Source organism: Chiloscyllium plagiosum, unplaced genomic scaffold (assembly GCF_037043375.1).
Source record: "Chiloscyllium plagiosum isolate Xiang-an unplaced genomic scaffold, Cpla_swu_hap1 HiC_scaffold_17, whole genome shotgun sequence".
NCBI classification, from domain to species: Eukaryota; Metazoa; Chordata; class Chondrichthyes; order Orectolobiformes; family Hemiscylliidae; genus Chiloscyllium; species Chiloscyllium plagiosum.
Window position 1 is genome coordinate 13,569,367 of NW_028270155.1, and position 15,734 is coordinate 13,585,100.

The following is a 15,734-nucleotide window of genomic DNA, read 5'->3' on the forward strand; positions in this document are numbered from 1 at the left end:
CAATACACTTCTGTTTTCTGAATCCTCCTGGCCAGCTGTGCTTTTCACTTCAGCTTGCCACTTCTAATGGCCCTTTAACATTCAGCACCCCAGAAGTCATCAACTGTCTGGCAATTATCAGAGCTGAAAATGTGTTGCTGGAAAAGCGCAGCAGGTCAGGCAGCATCCAAGGAGCAGGAGAATCGACGTTTCTGAAGAAGGGCTTATACCCGAAATATCGATTCTCCTGTTCCTTGGATGCTGCCTGACCTGCTGCGCTTTTCCAGCAACACATTTTCAGCTCTGATCTCCAGCATCTACAGCCCTCACTTTCTCCCCTGGCAATTATCAGTGTCAATATCTGTCATCTTGGTATTTCAGGGGGAAGATGTCCTTGCAATGGAAAATGGACAACCAGAGGATCACAACCTAGTTGCCATTTTATTGCTCTCCAAAGGGTTGGTGCAGACTCTATGGGCCAAATGGCCTCCATCTGCACTGCAAGGATTCTATGATTCTAAGTGATTACAGCTGCAGATATAAGCTGGACCTTTTTTTTATTGTTTAATCCTGGAATGTGGATGTAATGTGTTAGACCAGCATTTATTATCCATCTTCAATGTTCTTCAGGGGATGTTGACTACCTCTTAAGCCACTATTGTCACTGGTGTAAAGGCAATCCACAGTGGGAGGGAGTTCAGGAATTTGTCACAGTGACAGTAAAGGAACAATCATATAATTCTAAATCTGTATGATGTGTGGTTTGGAGGAGAATTTGTGGGCAACGGGTGTTCCCATGTTATGGCTGCTCTTGTCTTTGTAGATAATTTTGGTTGTGCGTTTGGGAGATTCTACCTAAAGAGCCTCAGTACATTTCTGAAGTGCATCATGTTGATGGTACACCTTGTTGCTATTGTGCATTGATGGTGGAAGCAGTAACCAGTCAAATTCTCTTTTTTTGTTGTTGTTTTGTTGAAGGGTTTGTCCATTTTATTTTAAGGGATTGTATGACAAGCATCGAAACTCTGGAGTTCAAACCTACAGATGAAAAGTTTGGCACTGTACTGCTCAAGTTAGCTGACCTCAAAAAAAAAAAGTGCATTGCTGGGACTTGAACTCTGTCTCCAGTTTTCAAGACGAATTCTTTAACCCATTAACCTTGGTCAAGGATTTGAGGCTATGTTGTAGCAACTCTCTTCTGAATTAGTTCCACTCGCCCCATAATAGAAAGGAGTTAAAAAGTTGCTATAAAGATGATGTGCCTATGTCCAAGTCTGACTGGGAAACAGCACCTGCAAGAGCTGCAGTCAGGACTCTTAAACAAACAAGTTAAATCTTGAAATATCTGGTCATGAATGGATATCTCTGAATGACTTGAGGAATGAACAGTAACAATAACTGCGAGGTTCAATACTCTTGACATAGCCACCATTAGCGAGCAGATTAAGGACATGTTAAAGAACATGAAGGTTTGTTTTTCTGGAATGTGAAACCTTAAGGAGGTGGTAAGTTTCATGGAGTTAGCTTTGCTATTTAAAACAAACATGTAAGAGACTCCATGAACCTCTAACTGGGTTCAGTGACTGGCCTTGCAACACTCTCTCTATTTTAAGCCTAAAGGATAATCTAACTGTCACCTGCATCTGTACTTGTTCCCCCACCTTGAACTCCAAAGGCAAAGTGAAAGAAAGCTCAATTATTCTAAATTAGATGCAACTTTGGCATTGATACCATCCAGTCAAAGTTTGGACTTGGTGACTTCATTGTGTGGGTAGAGGAAAACCAGTCCCTTAGTTTAAGTGCCTGCAGGAAAGCAAGACATGGAGTTGCAATGTCCAATTCCAGTGGTGGGCGCCACCTTTCCCTGTATCTTGGGCTTGATCTTGTCATCGCGAATGCACTTTATTGGCAACAAAACATGTTTTGAGATATCTTGACATACTGGACAGAGAAGATTGGGGATTATATGTGCTATGCTTAATGGCTAATGACTGTTGGATGGACAGCCAAATCATTGTTTCAGAATTGATGCTGGAGGTGGTCTCAAGGTCTTATGCCCGAAACGTCGATTCTCCTCCTCGAAGGCTGCCTGACCTGCTATGCTTTTCCAGCATCGCACTCTCCACTCTGATCTCGAGCATCTGCAGACCTCATTTTCTCCTGGAGGTGATCCAACAGCTGTGACCAGCCAGAGACATTAAACTTTCTCTGCTTCTATCAAACAAAAAACGCCAAGGAATTTTGAAATCAAATCAGTTAGTTCAGGGATGCTTCCTCAAATCATCAATATCCAAAATAGATTGCAGTGATTTTTCAGTTGTCATCTTATTTGGCAAGAAATCCTCTGACACATGACAAAGTCACAAGATTGTTTTGTTAAAGTGATACAAATAGTTGGACACATAATTGTACACAGACAGCCTTCCAAACGCAATAACAGCCACAGCTGAAGTTTCAAATTTGACAAATGGTGGGCAGAGAAGGCTGAGGAAGTTAAACTCCTGACTAACATGCATGATACTAACAAGAAATCTCTGGGCTTTTAACGTGCAGGCCAATACTAAAGATCCAACATTGTACATCTATCTTCAGGACAAAAGCTGTCTCAACTCCCTCTTAAAAGTGCATTTTATAAAAATACTGTATAGTGGAATGAACATGCTGGGGCAATGTCCCACAGTGTGCCATGATCCAAAGATCAGCAAATTTTATAACTGCAATCATGGAAAAAACTATCTCTTATGATTTTGACAGCCCCATATGAAGATTGTTGCTTTTGGAGAATTGATGAAACCTTGGATCCATGCTGTACTTGTAAAATGTTGGCAAATTGGAGTTTCTTCAATATGCCTTCAGTAATTAGCCACAGTCCAGAAAGATTCATGGGCATCTCTCTTCACTCGAGTAACAATTGGTTGCTGATAGCATGGGCGGCACCATTGCACAAGTGTGGGACAAGGCAAGGAAGCAGACTTCCATGATCTGATAGGGATTGAACCCACATTGTTGGCATCAGCCTACACCACATCTTGCCAACTGAGCAAACTGAACCTCCAACCCCACTCTGACGTACCCTTGGAGATGTGGTCACAATCACAATTTAAAGAATGAGGTAAATTGCCATGTGATTGCTGCAATTCATAGTATTGCCCTTAACTGCTGGCAAAGTCTACAATAGGTTACTTGTTAATAGCCACTCACCAATTGCACACTCCCAGTGTGGTTTCTGCCCCATTAGAGGGGCAACTGACATGATCCTCATTGTACGACAACTTCAGGGAATGTGCAGAGAACCAAACATCCTTTTGGAAATTGCACTCATCCAGCTCAAATGTTTTTGACTCAGTAAATCAAGCTGCTGCTTGGAATTTACAGAAGACCAACTAAGTTTACAAATACCATCCTTCCTACATGCTACGTAAATAATTGTGTACAATCATAGAATCCCTACAGTGTGGAAACTGGCCCTTTTGGCCCAACAAGTCCACACTGACCCTCAGAGTAACCCATCCAGACTCATTCCCCTTTCCTATTTACCCCTGATTAATGGACCTAACCTACACATCCCTTAACACTACGGGCAATTTAGCATGGCCGATTCATCTAACCTGCACATGTTTGGATTGTGAGAGGAAACCGGAGCACCCGGAGGAAACTCACGCAGACACTGGGAGAATGTGCAAACCCCACACAGGCAGTCACCCCAGGCTGGAATCAAACCCGGGTCCCTGGTGCTGTGAGGCAGCAGTGATAACCACTGAGCCACCCCAATGGATCATCCAGAGCCTGACTTTTTCAAACCAGGGTTCAAACGCTTTATAGCAGCAATGCTGTAACTTAGTATTGAGAGTGTGAGAGCTTGGAAAAGCACAGCAGATCAGGCAGCATCCAAGGAGCAGGAGAATTAACATTTTGGGCATAAGCCCTTCACTAGGGATCCTAATGAAGGGCTTATGCCCGAAACATCAATTCTCCTGCTCCTTGGATGCTGTATGACCCACTGTGCTTTTCCAGCACCACACCCTCGACTCTGATCTCCGGCATCTGCTGTCCTCACTACTTACCTGTAATTTAGTAGTGGGAGCTTACCATTACCTGATTAAGGTTATTACCACAACAGGTAAAGGCCAAAACTAAGGCAGCAAACACCTCTGTAATAGAACTACAATGTTCTCATCATGCACAAGTTGCTTGCTGTGAAGAAGAATGACATCAGATAGTTAACATATTCTGCAAAGGCTAAAAGCACATGGAACTGTCCCAGAGCACCAGAAAGATCAGAATCCTTTGCCAAAGCATGACAAATGTATCCAGTCTCATGCTTTCATTTGATATGGGGGAGTGTTGGAAAAATTCTTTCTTTTTTTTTCAGACTATCTTTTTTCGATTAACTGGTGTACCTCTTCAGTATGCCAGTTCCACCTGTGTTATATGTACTTGAGCTTTCAGCAATTATGATAACTTCTACTGAGCTGTCCTCCCCCTTCTCCTGCCCTGCCATTCCTCTATGGTACTAAAGCTTGGCCAACTTAGGGATGCTATATCGGCCCCAGCATAACATTCTCAGTGCTGGCTTTAGAAAGGTGTTGTGAAATCAAATAAGACAAAAAGAAATATGAAGATCGCTCAAAACACAGGTACAAACGCTGAGGTGGATAGGACATGTCAGAATCCTGACTTGGAAATATCTTACTGTTCCTCAGTGTCACTGGGATTCCTTCTGGAATGACAACATTGGTCTACCTGGAGCAAGTGAACAGCAGTGGTTCAAGAAAGCAGCTCCCTACCTACTCAAGAGAAACTAGGAATGTCTAATAAATGCTGGCCAGCCAGTGGAGCTGACATCCCATGAGTGAATTAGAAAAAAAACAATTCTTCAAGACTATCCAAGAACTTCTATTTAGCTACTCCCAGGGATCCCATTCACATGGGCTCATTCAGTGTTGAATAGTTCCAAATCTCAAAACCACTAGAAAGTTCTGCTCTTTTTTTTAATACCAACACAAAAAGCAGTTATCCAATTGTGACTAAAATGCCAATAAATCACCAGAAATGGTGTTGAGGCTTTCCCACCAGTGAGATAGATGAGGCAGTTGCTCAAACTAACAATTTGATTATTGATCCATAGAGAATGCTGGCAATGTCCTCCATGCGTCCACATAAAAGACTGAGGTAGGGCTTGTAAACCATCCATTTAAGGAGGCTAATACTGTTGATCTGACTGACTGACTGACTTATTAGAGAGTAATGCATTGCATTGTAACTGCACCTCTGCAGAATGAACTAGGAATATTCTGTAGAGTAGCACTATTGCTCCATTGAACACACCTTGGAGTGAGTCTCTCCCAAGACTTCCTCAACTTTGAAAACTCCCATTTTAGAAAGATGTCTTCAAAACTTAATCACATTGGGATTTCCCAGGGTGGTGATTGTCACAACACCTAGGAGACAGTGAGGTCTGCAGATGCTAGAGATCAGAGTTGTGTGTTGCTGGAAAAACACAGCAGGTCAGGCATCATCCAAGGAGCAGGAAAATCAATGTTTTGGGCCGGAGCCCTTCTTCAGGAGTGAGCCTGCTCCTTGGATGATGCCTGACCTGCTGTGCTTTCTCAGTAACACACTTAGCATTTGTCACAACACCTATTCAAGCAATAGATTTTTCTTTATAATCTTGCTTCAGACATTATACTCAATGTGAGTGAATTATTTTTCCCAGGTGTAAATTGTTTTTGAGGACTGAAGCCACCAGTGACGATGGTTGGATGTCAGGGTGATGTTGAGTGACTTCACATGTCTTTAACCTACCCTGTTCAAACACTCTGACTTGTTTTGTTCTCCCATTACAGCAGTGTTAAAGGTGGAATAGGAATGTAGTTCAAAGTTGATTTATTTTGAAAATACGTGGGGAAGTAGGATCCATAGTACCAGAAAAGATAGTCTGGTTGGTTGATCTGAGAGCTGAAAAGTTTAGAATAAACATGGAGCACAAAGTTTTTAAAAATAAACTACGATATAGGCACTTGCCTGTGGTTTAGTTAGTAGCACTCTGCCTTTAGCCACCAGGTCAAGTCCCACTCTAGGGTTTGAGCGCACAAAACAACACAAGGCTAATATTCCAGTGCTGTTCTGAGAGAATTGACTTTCTCATTTTCAGATGAAACAAAAGCCCCCATTATCCTGCTTTTAAGTGGATGCGCTCCTGGCACAATTTGAAAGAACCACTGGGAATTTATCCATCAATCAATTTTTCATAATATCTGGTCATTATCACATTTTCTCTTAAGACTTAGACTTGAATAGACTTCGACTTTATTATCACGTGTACTCAAGTACAGGAGTGTAGTGAAAAGTGTATAATGTTGCCACACATGATGCCATCTTAGGTACAAAAATCACCTAGTTCTCTAAAATTTAGATCCCAAGTAAGAGAAATGAGAGTTTAAAAGTTAAGCATTATTCCATAAAATAGTAGGAAATTAATTAGGGTAGTAGTTATCATTTAAAGTCTGTCATTGTATCATTGAAGCAGAAACCAAAGTGAAAACGTCTTTTTTTATTAGCTAATTCTGCTCTAACCTCCAACAATGTGTCTTTACCTCAAACCTAAATGACCTTCTGCAGCATCTTATTTCTGATGGCCACTGAGTAAGATTAGTTACCTGACACTGCATGGCTTACGTACGCTAAGGATTTCTGATGTATACCTGAAGCTAATTCATTCAGGGCCTTTTATTGAACAGGAATGTTATATTATAAAATGCTAAGTTACCCATAGTTTTCAGGGATGTGTAGGTGAGGTGCATTAGTCAGGGGTAAATGTAGAATAATAGGGTAAGAGAATGGATCTGGGTAGGTTACTCTTCGGAGATTTGGTGTGGACTTGAAGGGCCAAATGGCCCGTTTCCACACTGTAGGGATTCGATTGAAAGTGGATGTTTATTCCATACTCACTGTTAGTAGGACAAGGGATAGTTTGGCAAAGCAAGCATTATAAATTAGTGAGCGCAGTGCACTGTAATTGAAGCATTATGAATGCCATAGAAACATTTAGTGATTGTTTTTTTTTTCTCCATTCAAAGGTTGTTATTAGGATTTAATATGTCCTTCCCCGAAGGCAAAATTGAATTCCAGTCGGTTGTGGTTCTCTTACTGTGGCTTCTGACCGTACAGTTAGCAGACAGCATTCCTTTGTCATAACATGTTTGTTAATGCGGAACCAGAACATTTCAGAACTTTGGCATTGACATGATGTACAAAATTGAACAACTAGATTCAGACATTAATGTAACTACAGGTATGTCCTCCTGGACACTTGCTCAACACCAGGAACAGGGACTTTCCGGCTTCTGGCCACAGACTCTTGTTGGTGACGAAATGTCTGAAAACGAACCTTCCAGCTCAGCGAGCAAATCTACATCCAGAACCTCAACCTGAGCTACAAGTCTTCTCAAAACTCGCTAACAGACCTTTGCTGGATATTGGGAGAAAGCGTGCTCCTATTCAAAGATGTAAGATTGGTACGATTGACCATTTTTGAACATGACCACATGTCGTGAGCAGGTAGTGATAAAAATGGAAAGCGCTGGAAATATGTGCTAGGAGGAGAGGAATAGCACTTATGCATCAAATATGGGCCTTAGGATGGATTTTGAATTGCGTTGCCATGCAAGTACCCAAGCATTGCAAATGTAATGAGCACCTTCTGCAGCATCAGGTTTCTAATTGGCACATTAGAATAAATCTGGAATTAATTTATCTTTTGTGATTTTTCTGCAGATCAGTGACAATGAAAGTGGTTACGATCCTGAGATGTTTTGTATCCCTAAACACTACATAGATGACCTGGAAAGAGTTTTCATTCCTCATGGCCTTATTATGGACCGGTAAGAAATAACCCTTTGTGTTTTGTATTGGGCATCCTCCATTGTTCTCAAATTGATGTCCAATGTTTCAGTTTGATAGTGACTTTAAAAAAGTTACTGATTCAGTTCACATCTTCTACTTGAATGTGATCGCCTTTTGTTTTGTTCACAGGCGGGAGGTCAAGTTAAGGCTAATCAATGACCGGATCCTTGTTTTTTTTTCTCTCTAGAAACAGCGACTCAGCATATAAACAAAACCAGGAAGCTATACAAAATATCTTAAGAATCACTGGTTGACCCCCAGTTAGGTGATTGGGTTCAGATTTTGTTAATCACTTTTTAGGATGTCAAGGCCTTGAAAAGAATATTGTTAACGACACCAGAGAAGAGGGACTTTAAACTTAGCATAAATATGAAATTGGCTGAGTGGAAGGAAATAGAGACAAGTGACACTCTCATTCAGTCTTTGGCTTGAGGGATGATACTAATGGGATAACTGTTGGCATTGTATCATATCAAACTTCTGTGAATCATCTTAACTTGCGAGTCCATCTCAAAATTTGCAAATGACTTGAAACTTAAAAGAATTATAAACTGAGGAGCAAAGTGGTTCTCTTCAAGATGACAAAAATCAGCAGATGAAGTTTTATGCAGATGTGGAGTGATGCATTTTGATAGAAAAAGAAGATGATAAAACATTTAATAAAGGATAAAATTCTAAAGGTGGGGTGTGGAGGAGCTGAGGGATCTGGTTACACAGTTATGTAGTTGCAGAGGACCACGATAGGGTTAGGGTTCCAGCCTGGTGCTGGTGGTTTAACCTGTGTGTCAGGCAAGGGGAGAAGTTGAGAAGGAGAGTCCTTCATAGTAACAACAACTGTTGCAGGAATTGAACCAACACTTGGCTTCACGAACCAGCTGTTCCAGCAAGCTGAATGAACCAACAGATGCGCAAATAGCTGAGGGCAGGTTAGGTTGAGACAAACACAGGATACTCTGCTTTACAAATAAAAATAATACATCCAAAGCGAGGAACTTGTCATACACCTTTACAAAACATTGGTATGGACCCACTTGGAGTATTGTGCTCAGAATTAGACACTGCATTTCAGGAAACATGTGAAGTCATTGGAGGGAAGGAGGGCCAGAACGGTTTTGTTAATTGGTTAAATGACTCCAGTTACATGGATTGATTGGCTCGAGCTGCTTGCTTCATGGAAAAAGAGGTAGTTGATATTTGATTGACATGCTCAAAAACATGAGTGATCTAACAACATAGGTACCAGAAACCGTTGGTGGAAAGATTTGAGAACCTGAGCGTATTTAATGTGCTTGACAAAATGACCAAAGGTAGTTTGAGAAAAAACACTGAAACGTGGTGGGTGGTTAGAATCTGAAATGCCCTGCCTTAATGTTGGAGACAAAAAACTACAGATGCTGGAATCCAAAATAGACAGGTAGGAGGCTGGAAGAACAGAGCAGACCAGGCAGCAACAGGAGGTGGAGAAGTTGACATTTCAGATGTAACCCTTCTTCAGGGCTGGAGTCCTGAAATGTTGACCTCTCCAACTCCCTGATGCTGTCTGGCCTGCTATGTTCTTCCATCCTCTATTGTGAGTCTATTGTGAATTTCAAACAAGAATCTGATAATCTAAAGAGAGTTTGGAAAATGCAGATTGGGGACCAGTTGAGCAGTTGTGGCCAGGGACAGAGCCCCAACGCTCTTAGCTGGCAATGCACTTGGGCCAAAAGTCTGAGTCAAGAGAAACACCGCAGCTTGAGTTCTGTCCTCACGCCTAGCCAGAACAGACCTGATTGACCAAATAGCTTCTGTCCACATTATTACTACTCTGTGACGCTATTGTCTGACTGGAGTTGCTGAGATGTTCTCTTGGAGAAGAGAAAGGCATGTGGTGATTTAATAGAAATATTTGCAACCATTTGATAGAGTATTTTGATAAAATTGATTCCATTGCCAGAAAGTTTGACTAGCGCCATCAATTCAAAATAATTGGGAAAGAACCTGCGGTGAAATGAGAAATTGTTTTGAGCAATGAGCTATTACGATTCACGAAAGGGTTACCTGCAAGGTTTGGTTGTTGAAGCCTCCAGAGTCAGGGACAGAAATCGCTGGTTAGGAATTCCAGCTTTTGACCATTTTAACCTGAGGAAAATGAGCCCCTTGGATTTCTCCCAAGCCCCAGTTATTAGGCCTTTAACTGCCCTGCCCACCAAGGTCCTGGAGGAAGCAGATTTAGGAGTAACTTTCAAAAGGGAATTTTATACGTCCTTCAAATAGAAATTGCACAAGTCAACTTGGGTCCATAGGCCTTCTGGATGTGTTTTTCTTTCAAAGAATTGGTGTAAGGCCTCTGTGCTGGATGTATCTTTTTACAATTCTGTGACTTTCCATACAAACGTGCTGCTAATTGTTCATTGTTTAATGTGTGTGTGTCTATTTGTTTGGTTTTTCTTCCTTTTCTCTCCGACTACCAAGAACATTTGCTACTTTATGGAGCTGTCTTAGACTTGTCAGCTTTCCAATTTGACTGGCTCAAGTTTGTTTTGAAGTATGTGAAGAGCTATATCACCTAGCCTAACACCAAACCGGCCATGCCATTGAATGTTGAATTTTTGCTCATAGCAAATGACTTCAGAAGGTCAACATTTTTTGACTTTAAAAATAGATCAATAGTTTTAAATGATGAGAATCTCTAAATGATGAGGGGCTGTGGGAGAAACAAACAATTTCTCAAAGGCTTTAGGAGTGGGAGTTTTGCCAAATGATGAAGAGTATAAAGGTCTTACCCCTCCTGCTTTAAGAAAGAAAAGGCATAACCAAAAATGTTGCAGACACCTCCATTCCTGTTCCGTTAGAAAATGTGGAAAACTCAACAGTTCAGGAAAAAAAAGGGGGTGTGGGGGGTGGCGTAAGGTAGTTAGAAATCGGCTATTAGGCTGCACCATGCCCCCTACTGTGATTTTGAGTGACATGGGAGGGAGAGTAGGTTTGATGTCAGGCAGGTTGTCCTCCTGTGACCCAGTTGAGGTCCATTTTTAAAGAGAGCAGTTAGGGCCTGTTAAAGGTCTGCCAATCCAATGTAAAGGACAATTGGGAGAGGCCTATGCTTGACTTAGAGCCTGGCAGATTTAACCCTGTGGGCAGCTGGCCGGTTAGTTGGGGGGAGGCGGGGTCGTGGGAGTAAGTGCCAGCAGCCATGTTGTTGGTGGCATTTGGGGGTCTCTGCATCCACACTTTCTCCATCCCCATTGCATCTGCAACCCCACCCCACACTGCCCAAGCTCTCTCTAACTTGGCCAGCCTATAGTACCAGCAGTGGCTCCCAATCCTAGTTCTATTGATGTCCAATTCACAACATGACTCCTGGAGATGCAGAGAAGTCTAGCTTTAAAGAGCCATCACTCAAAAGGTTAAAGTGGTGAACCAGCCAAGTGGAAACTGCTTTGCCTCTAGCCTTTACATGACCTTAGTGGTGTTGTCACTGAACTTGTAATCCAGAGAGCTAGGTAATATTATGAGTACTCCGGCTTGAATCCCACCACAGCAGACGATAGAATTCAGTAAAAATGTGTACCGTATTTAAAAGTCTAGCAATGACCATGAAACCATTGTCAACAGTTTTAAAAATTCATCTGGTTCACTAATTGCTTTAGGGAAATCTGCTAATCTTGGTCTGACGTATGGTATGGCAACACCAGAGTGTTGTCAAGGCTGAAGCACCAGAACTATTTAAACAGAAGATGGTTAGAATTTCTGAAATATCAGATGACTGAGGCTTAAGAGAAGCTGGGGCAAAAGAAAAATTTGAAGCCTTGGGCAGATCTGCCAAGATCTTCTAGAATGACAGGGCAGTATTTCAGAACTGAATGTCCTGCTCCTGTTGTTTACGTAGACAGACTCAAATAATATCTTTGTATGAATATATTGTTACTAATGCAGTACTGTTTTGTACAGTAGCGTGTCAAGCAAGCAAGCAAACAAATATTTGAGTTTATGCTGTTCAAAGGCATCACTTACAAGACTATATTTACATGCATTGAGCCACTAGGGCAGGTCTGATAACTTTCGCAAGAAAACCTCAGGCCACACCTTGGCGGTAACTGCCCCAAACTTTAGTGCATCCTCCAGCACGTAGTCCTGGACCTTGGAATGTGCCAGTCTGCAACACTTGGCCAAAGTCACCACCTTGTTCTGGAAGACCGACAAGTTTCGGGCAGACCAAAGAACGTTTTTCACTGAGTTGATAGTCCTCCAGGCGCAGTCGAAGTTTATCTCTGTACGTCCTGGGTAACAGAGAGCACAGAGTGCCACGTCAGAGCTGCTCAAGGTGAACCTCAATACAAAACAACTGCATCTGTCTCCAGACTTCCTTTTGCAAAGGCATAGTCCAGAAGATGTGTGTGTCAGTCTCAATTGTCATTCCTACCCCGGCACCTGCTTCAAAGGCAGCATGCAGTGGTGCAAACCAACCTGGTGTACAAGAATTCTCCCAGGTGGTGCCCTTCCCATCACCAAAATGCTGTTGGAGAGGAAGTTCCAGGATTTTGACCCAGTGACAGTGCAAGAGCCAATGAATCGAGGAACTTACCAGTGGTGGTGTTCTCCTTCTAGATGCGCACTTGAAAAGTGCGAGGTTTTAACCAGCAGAGTTCGAATCCGAACAGGACAAACAGTACAGACTGTAGATTCAAAAACACCAGCAACGGTTCTCCTTCAAGATCCCCCGCTCCACGTTCGCAGCAATACCTAACCTCTCTGCAGTCAGCCCTGCCTCAGCTGAGGGCCACATTCTCTCAGAATTGCAAAGGACCCCTCCTTTACTGAATCCTCAGGAGAATTCATACACTCCGCAAACAGTATTGCAATACCATCTCAAACATAAAAAAACTGTAAGTACAACAAACTATTATCTACCCACCTCCATAACCAGCACTCTTCGAACATTCCAGTAGATTCCCCTGGCCTCTGGAACTGCTTGAACACCATTAGCTGTGTGGCTAGTGCAGCTACCATCCCCACGGTGATCGATGATGACCTTTCCGCACCCACCATGGCTGCTTCCACAGCCATTTGCGCCCCTCGCAATTCCTCCTGCACCACACATGACATCAATTCCACCCCTCACATCATCACTGTCACACGCTCATTGACTTCTGCGCCCCTCCACCCTCCCCCCACTGCCCTGTTTGCCATCACTTCTGCCCCCAACAACACCACTCACCTGCATTCAGTTAACACGCGCCCCCCCCCCCCCCCCAGATCCCACTGTCACCATCCCTACCCCCCCCAGAACCCTGAGAGAAACACTACCCTGCTCATGACTCCACTCCCATTCCCCCACCACCACACCCACTCCAGTTACAGGCTCCACCCCCACTCCCAGCTCCACACCCACACCAGGTCCTAGTTCCCAGCCCTGCTGAGTTTTCACCATTCCATCTGACCTCCCCCCTGTGGTGAAAGGGTTAAAATTATGTCCCAATACATGTGTGAATCTAACCGGAATGGAGGTGTTGCTTAGTCCCGTGTGAATCTTATTACACACCTCCCCGTGTGAATCTTCTTATCTGTATGTAACCAGAATGGAATGTGTTTTTTAGCCTTGCTCTGCTGTTCACATGAATGTTTATATCTGGAAAAGAGTATATCAGCTGGAAAAGTCTCCAGTTCGGCGAGTCTGCTCCGGGGTTACGTTTAACCGCCGAGCGTGGGTTGTTGGCAACCGCTCTACGAGAACTGACGGCTCCCAGTTCCGGTAACCTGTAGAGTGAGTATAAGCCAGACCCGTTGTAAGTATGAGACCTGGTTGTGGCGACGCTGCGGGGAATAAAATGCTCATATTCTAGCAGACTCGCCTCTTGGTCGTTTGTTCTGTGTCAGACTACTCTCCTACGAACCTGACCTTGAGAATTTTTTAAAACACCCCCTCACCTGCAGACAAATGATCAGTCTTCAGCAAAGGACACCCCTTCATCCCCGTCCACCCACGCATCAATGAATTTAATACACGCCGTGACATCAAACCCTTCTTCCTCCACCTCCGAGCTTACGTTTACAATCAGGACTCCCGCCCACCTTCCGAGGACCCCTTCGCCCGCCTCCAACACACTCCATCCACCTGGACACCCCATGCTGGTCTATTACCTGCCCTCAACCTTTTCATTTCCAACTGCCACTGGGACATTAACCACCTCAACCTGTCTACCTCATTCCAACCTCTCACCCTCACAATGCGCTGCCCTCCACTCCCTCTGCTCCAATCCCAACCTCACCATCAAACCAGCAGATAAAGGGGGTTCAGTGGTAGTCTGGCACACTGACCTCTACACAGCTGAAGCCAGACACCAACTCGAGGACACCTCCTTCTACCACCCCCTCGACCTTGACCATCACTAAATCATCATCTCCCAGAACCTCATCACCTCAGGAGATCTTCCAACCTCATAGTCCAGGAACCCTGCACCCCCTGGTTCTACCTCCTTCCCAAGATCCACAAGCCTGACCACCCTGGCCGACCCATTGTCTCAGCATGCTCCTGCCCCACTGAACTCATCTCTACCTACCTCGACACTGTCCTATCCCCCCCCCCCCCCTCGTCCAGAAACTCCCCACATACGTTTGAGACACCACCCATGCCCTCCACCACCTCCAAGACTTGTTTCCCTGGCCTCCAATGCCTCATCTTCACCATTGATATCCAATCCCTCTACACCTCCATCTGCCATGACTAGGGCCTCCAAGCCCTTCATTTCTTCCTCTCCTAACATCCCCAACAGTACCCTTCCACTGACCCTCTCATTCATTCGTTTGGCCGAACTGGTCCTCCCCCTTAACAATTTCTACTTCGAATCTTCCCACTTCCTCCAGACCAAAGGGGTAGCCATGGGCACCCGTATGGGCCCGAGTGATGCCTGTCTCTTTGGCTACGTAGAACAGTCCATCTTCTGTAGTTACACCGGCACCACTCCCCACCTCTTCCTCCACTACATTGATGACTGCACCGGTGCCACCTCGTGTTCCCGCGAGGAGGTTGAGCAATTCATCAACTTCACCAACACATTCCGCCCTGACCTCAAATTCACCTGGACCATCTCTGACACCTCCCTCCCCTTCCTGGACCTCTCCATCTCCATTAATGACGACTGACTTGACACCGACATTTTTTTTACAAACCCACCGACTCCCACAGCTACCTGGATTACACCTCTTCCTACCCTACCTCCTGCAAAAATGCCATCCCGTATTCCCAATTCCTCTACCTCCGCTGTGTCTGCTCCCAGGAGGATCAGTTCTACCACAGAACACACCAGATGGCCGCCTCCTTTAGGGACCGCAATTTCCCTTCCCACGTGGTTAAAGATGCCCTCCAACACATCTCATCCACATCCTGCATCTCCGCCCTCAGACCCCACCCCTCCAACCGTTACAAGGACAGAACGCCCCTGGTGCTCACCTTCCACCCTACCAACCTTCTCATAAACCAAATCATCCGACGACATTTCCGCCACCTCCAAACGGACCCCACCACCAGGGATATATTTCCCTCCCAACCCCTTTCCGCCTTCCGCAAAGACCATTCCCTCCGTGACTACCTGGTTAGATCCACGACCCCCAACAACCCACCCTCCTGTCCTGGCACCTTCCCCTGCCATCGCAGGAATTGCAAAACCTGCGCCCAACCTCCTCCCTCACCTCCATCCAAGGCCCTAAAGAAGCCTTCCACATCTATCAAAGTTTTACCTGCACATCCACCAATATCATTTATTGTATCCGTCACTCCCGATGCGGTCTCCTCTACATTGGGGAGACTGGATGCCTCCTAGCAGAGCACATTAGGGAACATCTCTGGGACACCCGCACCAATCAACCAC

The 15,734-nt window shown here is 44.3% G+C and overlaps 1 protein-coding gene across 2 annotated transcripts in view; it reads left to right on the forward strand.

Annotated features, from left to right (window-relative positions):
• The window catches only part of hprt1l (hypoxanthine phosphoribosyltransferase 1, like), an 86,174-nt gene that overhangs the window by 3,157 nt on the left and 67,283 nt on the right, over positions 1-15,734 (forward strand). For both annotated transcript variants that reach the window (XM_043706554.2, XM_043706555.2), the window contains exon 2: positions 7,756-7,862. In XM_043706554.2, coding sequence (XP_043562489.2) covers positions 7,756-7,862 — 107 coding nt within the window. The remainder of the gene's footprint in view (positions 1-7,755; positions 7,863-15,734) is intronic.